This window comes from Eptatretus burgeri, chromosome 17 (genome assembly GCF_056783735.1).
Source record: "Eptatretus burgeri isolate ZD-2024b chromosome 17, Ebu_testis_v1, whole genome shotgun sequence".
In the NCBI taxonomy this organism is placed as follows: domain Eukaryota; kingdom Metazoa; phylum Chordata; class Myxini; order Myxiniformes; family Myxinidae; genus Eptatretus; species Eptatretus burgeri.
The window spans coordinates 52,142,690-52,150,778 of record NC_140977.1 but is presented as its reverse complement, the minus strand read 5'-3'; the positions used below and the strand labels follow the sequence as shown (position 1 = coordinate 52,150,778).

The 8,089-nt window shown below is 45.3% G+C and overlaps 1 protein-coding gene across 7 annotated transcripts in view; it reads right to left on the bottom strand.

The window, feature by feature from the left end:
• Positions 1–1,724: 1,724 nt before the first annotated feature.
• NPRL3 (NPR3 like, GATOR1 complex subunit) overlaps positions 1,725–8,089 on the bottom strand; it is a 68,060-nt gene continuing 61,695 nt past the window's right edge. For all 7 annotated transcript variants that reach the window (XM_085861625.1, XM_085861620.1, XM_085861619.1 and 4 more), the window contains 5 exons: positions 6,729–6,835; positions 5,707–5,836; positions 4,235–4,445; positions 3,899–4,109; positions 1,725–3,629 (listed from right to left, as the gene is read on the bottom strand). In XM_085861625.1, coding sequence (XP_085717751.1) covers positions 3,464–3,629; positions 3,899–4,109; positions 4,235–4,445; positions 5,707–5,836; positions 6,729–6,835 — 825 coding nt within the window. In that variant the 3' untranslated portion in view covers positions 1,725–3,463. The remainder of the gene's footprint in view (positions 3,630–3,898; positions 4,110–4,234; positions 4,446–5,706; positions 5,837–6,728; positions 6,836–8,089) is intronic.

Sequence of the window (8,089 nt, the reverse complement as noted above, 5' to 3'; positions counted from 1 at the left end):
TTTTAGGGTATATTCAAGATGGCCACTAAACCATGTAACCTATCAATAAAAAATTAATAAACTTGAAAAAGGACCTCATGGGGAATGAGTGTGTAAAGTTTCGCCTCAATCTGTCCAGCCGTTCTGAAGAAGATTAAAAAAAACATTCAAAACAAGATGGCTGCCGAACCAAGTCACCTATGACGTCATAATATATTGTTTCTACGGTGAATTGTTGTGTAGATGAGGCTCAATAAATTTCAGATTTTTCTTCTGCAGCATTGTACTTGATGAATTTCCACCGGGATATCGCTTCACTAATGACGTCACGAAAAATCACCCGTGTTCCCCATTGGGAGGTCATTAAAATGTATGAAGCGAAAATGTTTTCCATTGCACGGTTTCAGAGATACAGAGGTCCAAAGTTTATCAGTTTTTTCAAGATGGCGCCCATACCACGTGACCTATGACATCACAATTATCAATAAAGTTTGCTATCAAAAAAGATACATACTATGGTGAACATTTCGTGTCGATCGGACTTACCGTTCCTGAGAAAATTATTTTTAAAGCAAAGGAACCCGCAAATTGCCGGCGGAAAAAGAAAAATAATAAATAGAGCAAAAACAATAGGTTACCCAGTCCTGACTGGGTACCCTAACTAGATGACCCGTGAACCCGTTGTGACAGCAGTTGATAAAAAAATCATTTCAAGAAAAAAAAAACATAGCTCGAGTGAATTTTTCCGCTGAGGTTGTTTGCATGATCAAATTCTCCTGAAGAGGACTTGACTGAATCGGGAATTGTTTTTTTTTAAATTGTTTTCGTTGCCCGATTTGAACGAAACTTGATACTGCACACCGCAGGAGAATGGTGAGTAAGGTGGCCCTAAATTTTTGTGCTATCATGTACCGGTTTGGCTGTATTTGGGGAACATACATACAAGATGAGAGTTTAAGTAATATATCGATGACTGTGCATTTTATTTATTTCCCCCCCCCCCCGCCCCCCATTTCATGGACCTCCTACATTCACAATAGGTAGATTGTCTCAAAGATATCAAAACATACAGTAACCACCCAATGATTTTTGGACAACCGATGTGACGTGGAGCAAGGAAGATGTCAAGGGCCCACATTAAATTACACGGATCGACAGTGAACCAAATAACTTGTTCGTTTATATTAAAATGTTCACGGGTTACAAGTGAGGCCATGTCCCAGCTGATGATCCTCAAAGGACTAAATGGCCGAGCATAAATGATTTGTTTGTGAATACGATTCTTCCATTGCTTTGCAGAAATGAGTGTGATGCCAACAACCATCAAGAAACCTCAAATCAATATCACAACCACAACGGCACTCAGTGGAGCACAAACCTCTGCCAGGCTGAGCAGTTTATGTTTTATATCACATTCAGAGGCCGGATCCGGATCTAGTTCTTCACTAAAATCTAATTATTTAATCCTTGTCACACACTGAACCTGTCCAGCAAGTTTCATCTGAATCCATCAATAACCTTTTGAGATATCCTGCTCAGACGGGGGGGGGGGGGGGCAGCATTGCAGCAAGTATTGCAACTAAATGGCGACGTGACCCCTGGTGTGACGGCAGGAAATGGATTCCATAAGGTGGCTTGGCAAAGCTGGCAAACTACCAGAGCATAAATTAAACAGTAATAACAATAAACCCAACACTTAAAGGCAAAACAAAAAAAGTGAAATAAATAAATAAATGGAGCACGAATTGACCTCATTGAGCCCAACTGAGCATGTGTTTATTCTTTTGTTCAACAAGACCAATAATTTACTTTTATTGTGTTATCTCGAGATTCCTTTTGCAAACAAAATTGCCAGACTTCTCCAGCAATGTGTCCTTAGCGAGACAATATCCCTAAAGCTGTCGGAGAGGGTCAGCGATGACATTTTTCACAGCAAATCCGAGCTGTTGAACAGGGATGAAAAGTCCGACAGGATTGCTGGAGGGGCAGCGCACTTGTCTTTTCGGCCAGAACCGATTACAAGCTGTGGTGCTACGCAGGTGCACATGAAGCCGGGTTTTCCGTTTGCTTCCACTAGTTAATGGACGTTAGATTCCACAGCATCTTTCACGAAGAGTAGGTGAGTTATCACCGACACTTTGAACGAATTACAAATTCCCACCCAAATCAGCTCCGGTCAAACGCGAGGCCTCGTCAGTCAGTTAATGTGCTTACAGGATGACCTACAGGTATACATACACTCACCTATAAAGCTGGCTAGTCTGGGTTGGAATCCTGACCTAGCTATAAACTGCTATTCCAGTGTTTCACAGGCAGGGTGATTCATCAATGTGTGTGCGCCGTCCCTCGGATGGATGTTAAAATGGGTATCCCGTCTGCCAGTATTCGTTGGTGGACGTTAAAGATCCAATAGTATCCTTCGTAAAGAGTAGGCAAGCGATCGTCGGCACCATGGCCAAATTCCAAATTTCTGCCCTCAACAGTAGCGGGCAATGTATCAGCGGCACAGCCGTGCCCTCAACCAATGATGCAATCCCAAAGCCTTGTGCTTCATACAAATGAAAAACTAGTCAGTTAGTGGCACACTTGAGTCAAAAACATTCCCCGCCTGACCCTACAAAAAGTTGGGAATCGTCAGGGCCGTTAAAGTAGTAATATTAGGCAATAAAAGTGAACAGGGCCCAATAAATTCTGTGAGACCTTCGATCAATCCAGGTTCCAGAAGGCAAAATCCGGCTTCCGCTGGATCGCGTCCTCGGACGAGACAACTCGACAACGACGTGTGCACATCAGGGATTAAGGCACACCACGTGATGATGCAATTCCATTCAATCCCCAATCCAAGAAAATCCAGGACGCATTTTCACATCGATGTCACTTTCCATACCGCAGATAATCAAATTTAATTGTCCACGATGTACAATGCCTGCACTCCAAATATGCAGTATCCCACATGATTGGAAGATTCATCCCACAATAAAACGGAACCATGCAATCTCACGACCACATCCGCATGACACCCGACGGATGGACTCTTCTCATCTCTGTACAGGAGCAAGACAAAAGTAGACCTCTCATCATTCGTTTTCTTAGCCTTCTTAATAAATGTCATTATCCATCTTGAAAATATTTCAGACATTTTCCGAAACCCCAAAACAATGGCACAGAGGCACGCAAAAAATAAATAAATAAATGTTCTTTCTTCATCATTTAAACTGAAACTTTGTACAACTTTGAACTCCCATTTCCAAAATGATAATCCAAGTGTTGTTCACAACTTCAAGGAAGACCTAAAATGCATTTTCAAGCAAAGGAAGAAAAATAAAATTGAAACACTATCTCGGCAACTCCAAGGTTTCTTGACAAAGACATCCACAGCAGTAAGCGGTAGCTCTTCTGTTCAAGGCTCATGCAGAAGCTTTCGGATCCATATTGAGTGCTTCCTTTCCTCGCTCGCTCATTTCATTTGGGACCGAGGAAAGGCTCAGGAAGGAAGGCAGTGTAAAGCAGGAAGTGCCGGATCTTCGTGCGTCCGGATAGCCAGAACGCCTCGAAACTTGTCAAGAAGCGTAAGCAGCTGCGAGCGGCGCACGTTCTCGTGGTACATCACGTCCTCCAGGTGCTGCCGGCCACAGAAATATGGCAGCAGCCTACACCGGGTGGGCACAGAACGACTTCTACAAACCTCGAGCGCAATGTCATCATGCCACAAGGAGTCTCCCATCAAAACCTTTTCCCCTTATACGAGCAAGTCAAAGAAATGGATAATTGTCTTTTTCAAGGGCCAGAACAACATTATGGGTAAATGGAAGCTTAATTCTGCTCTGCTCAAAAAACGCCAAGAAACGGAATTCAATATAAAACCTATAAAGATACCCAAACTAAGAAAGATCCAACAAACATTCATAAACCAACAAACCTGGTGAAGAGCCGAAGATCATCTTGATTCTGAGCTGCAGGCACGGCAAGGATGCAGCGGCGCTCGTGCTCGGTAAGAACCGACAGAGGGTTTTCATAGGCCCCGGCGCCTACCGGGGAATCTTCACCTCCCAGTCCGAATTCCGCACTCGATGCTTCCGCGCTCGTCACCTCCGTCACGGGACTTGCAAGTGTTAGGTCATCTCCACTGGCTGTGGCAGGGAGCATCATTGCAAGCACACAGCAATCGATTTTACAAAAGAACGCTTAAATGTTCAAAAAGTCCAAACTAGAGATTTGTATTCAAAGCTGGTGAATACTGTGCTAGTGTTCTTACATGGGGAGCCAACGGGAAGAGTATTGGGCACACTAGTCGCTCTTGCCTCCTGGGTAGATAGTCCGCATTCCAGGAAGACCGGAGGTCTGCAAACTGTTCCCGAGGTTGCATCGGACTCATCTGCATCAGGCACCATGAGGCAGACGTACGTGTGCAGCTGGATCAGCAGGCGCCTTTGGAGCAACCACACGACCATGTGAACCAGCTGTGCCTGCAGAGTCCAGTAAGATATGGAAAACGACTCTCAACATCCCGGTCTCCGTCCACAACGTTCCTCCGGCGGAATATCTGCCTGTCCCATCACAACTGTGATCCACTTGAAAAATTGCAGTTGGACGTCACCAGACGTTAGTTAAGTAATCTCTTAGCTTAAAACTTTCCTCTATCAAGACAAGTTATCGAATGATAAGAGAACTTATTCAGAGAAGTCTATCTACCATTTTGCTGTTAGGCCTTGCCATCCTTTCAAGGCCCAAGGCAGGCATGAGAGTATTTCGGTTTAAAAAACAAAGACCTGGAAACAATGTAAAAGGAGAAAAATTTTCAATGCAATCTCGGTGAATTGAACAGGTGAAGCACATGAAGAGGTAAATTATCGATGGGTAGAGTTCAAGAGGAGGTTTTTCACCCCTTTCAGGAAATGAACTGAGGTCGCATTTGTTGGGCATATTCATGAAATGTCATCTTTTTTGTCGAGCAAACAAAACGTCATGTTCAGTTTGTTGGAAGTTTCGAATTGGTCACATTAAATCTTACGTAAGTAAATTAGTTCCGTTGTAAGGAACTTTGACGCAGCAGGAGGAGGGCATTCGGCCCATGAAAGCCTGTACTATTATTACCAACATTATGGTTGTGCGTCTGTGCTCCATCCCTTTTAAATGCTGAACGTCAAGCAAGGAAGCAGAACGTACCATTTTAAGGGTCCTTGGTATGACTCGGCTGGGGTTCGAACCGCCGACCTCACAGACCACGAGCGGACGTTCTAATCACAACACCACCATGTCCAGTTAAAATCTTCGGTTCATGAACTTCTTTATTCTCTTTTCTGCACCTCAAAGTCATCATAAACGTACAAACTTCCGTGGCTTCTCTCGTTTCACCCCTCCTCCTCGTTTTTCATTCTGCTAATGCTAATCTGCTAATCACGGAACTCGAGAAAGGGGAAAGCTGCTCACGCTCAGCGCGGTATAGATTGGCAAGTTACGGAATTGAAGGCCTTTCGACACGACATGCTAACTTACAATGGCATCTTAAAATTGCTGCACAGAGGATGCATGAACACCAATAACATCATGATAGCACCGATATAATCAACCTTTTATAACATTCGCGTTTCGCATGGCAGAACTAAAATTTCACGAAACAAATCCAACGGGAACGCTAAATATAAAAGATCTTGCGGAAGAAAAGTGCCAATAAGGATTTTATCGTTAAAAACTTTTGTTTGAAAACACCAAACACATCTTTCTTACCTGCTGGTCGGGGTTAGCTAGAGGGTTCCTGTGCTCGACCAGAGGTGTTGGCAGTGAAAACTCAGCCAGCATGCTGGGCAGGTCGTGACCCGGGAACTGCTGTGAAAAGTTCTCAGCATTTGCAGAGTATCTGCAGCGCAAAGAATGGGCTGGAAAAGGCGAAGGAGCGAGGATAGGCACACCGACCGGTCCTTCAATGAGGATGGTCGGGAGGTCTTGTTTATTGTGAATTCAAACACACCACATCCGATGACCACTTGCTTTGACATGTCATGCGAGTAAGCAATGCGTAGCCATGTTTGCATGTCACACGATCACTCTGAGCTTAGTTTGAAAAAAATAACCTAAAGAGTGAGATTGCACCATTGACCTCATCAGACTTATCTTCCATACCTCAGACATGTATGAATCGATTTTATCCATACCTGGCACAAAGGCAAAAAATGATGGTATACATATGCACGTCAATATTTTTTGACATCAGATTCAAGATGGCTGACTGGCAGCCATTTAAGTTGAAAAAAACACAACCAACCCCCCCCCCCCCGATGTCGAACATGTCCTCAACCATTTCTCGGACATGCATTTACCGATCTTGTTCAAACTTGGCACACAGATAATGAATGATGGCTTACATAAGCATGTCTTTTTTTTTCGAGATCAGTTCCAAGATGGCCGATTGGTAGCCATTTTGTTACTTAAATGTGTCCCCAACCATTTCTCAGACATACATGGTTCAATTTGTGCCCCTCACTATATTTTGAAATCTGATCAAAGATGGCCGATGAGCAGCCATTTTAGTTATGCAGAAATATGGGCGAGCCTTTTAACTCCGGACAGCAAAATTACTCAAACAACAGTGGCTATGATATTTTATGTCTTTTTTACTCATAGAAGAAGAAGGAGGAAGAAGAAAGAAGAAAAAAGTGAAGGAAGAAGGCAGAAGAAGAAGCAGAAGGAGGAAGCAGAAGAAGGAGGAGGGAGGAGGAGGAGGAGGAAGAAGAAGAAGCATGGGCACATACACGTAGGTGTCTGCTGTGGAAGACAACATGTAAACGTTGCTTTCGCACAAAGGGAAGATGACGTTGGCTTTGCCCCAATACACCAAATGTGAAGCCAGCTGGCACACCTGTGGACAACCGAGGGGAGAATAGGATGTACAACATGGCAAAGTGCAAAGCCAACATTACCCACAAAAGAGGACAAACTGGTTTACATTGGATGGCAATTAACAACTTCGAGCAAAGCATCCATGTCAGATTTAACAACAGGTATCAGAAGCACTTTTTCACACACACACACGGCCTTGAACCGACGGCTGCAGATAAGACAATCTTTTAAAAACGGTGGGTTTACTAAAGGACCTACATCTATCTATTGTTGTGGTTGACGAAATTCGCAAACCACCATTCAGGTCCCGTAGGTGAGATATCTCTGTAAGTATATGTGTAGTAGCCCAAACCCGTTGTTTAGAGGGAATAAATGTTATTCATTCGGGCTGCGACCCTTTTAGATAGCCGTTTTTCTTTTACTATCTGTATTTTGGACCAGCCGCCATTACTACCACCACAACCACCACCAACCACGTCTAAACAGCCATCACACAACAACCACCAACAGCAACGCCGCTTCACAACAACAGCAACGCCAACAGCCACGACCTTTACCGTCACAACTCGCCCTCGCAACCATCGCATCACCGCCATTCCCGCGCCGCTTGTGGGCACCGATACTGGACTCGTACAGGGCGCGCACCGAGCAGCGGGTGCAAAAACACCAGCCTTTCTGAGAAATCGGATCAAGAATGATTCACGCCCACTTCTGTTCCGTCCTATCAGCGAGCGTGGGGCGATTTGGCCCCGCCTCCAGGCGCGTCGGAGTATAATCGCTATATGCAGATTCGCGGATCAAGAATGATTCACGCCCACTTTTCCTTCGTCCAATGGGCGAGCGTGGCTCCGCCCCCGAGCCATTCCTGATCCAAAAATCTGCATATGATTTCTCCTGTCGGACTATAAAGCACCGAGCGCGGAGCGAATCGAGGCAGTTGGAGGCAGTTGGGAAGAGTTGAAGAGTTGAGAAGAGGAAAGAGTTGGAGAGTTGTGGCGGCGGCGAAATCAGTCGAGAGAGTGTCTGGCGGGGTCCGGAGAGTCTGGAGAAGCCAAGGAGCTTTGTGGAGGTCGGCGCTCGTGTCAGAATCGGGGAGCTGCGGAGAGGGGAGGCCAGTAACGCGGTCGAGGTCGCAGTGGCGTCGCTCGTCGCGGGACCCAAGCCAGCCAGAAATCCTCCTTCCCCCGAGCATCAACAACCCCTCCCCCTGTTTCCTCCCGCGCTGAGATAGTGTGAGAAGGGGGCCCCGTTCCCACCCCATTCCAGGCAGTGC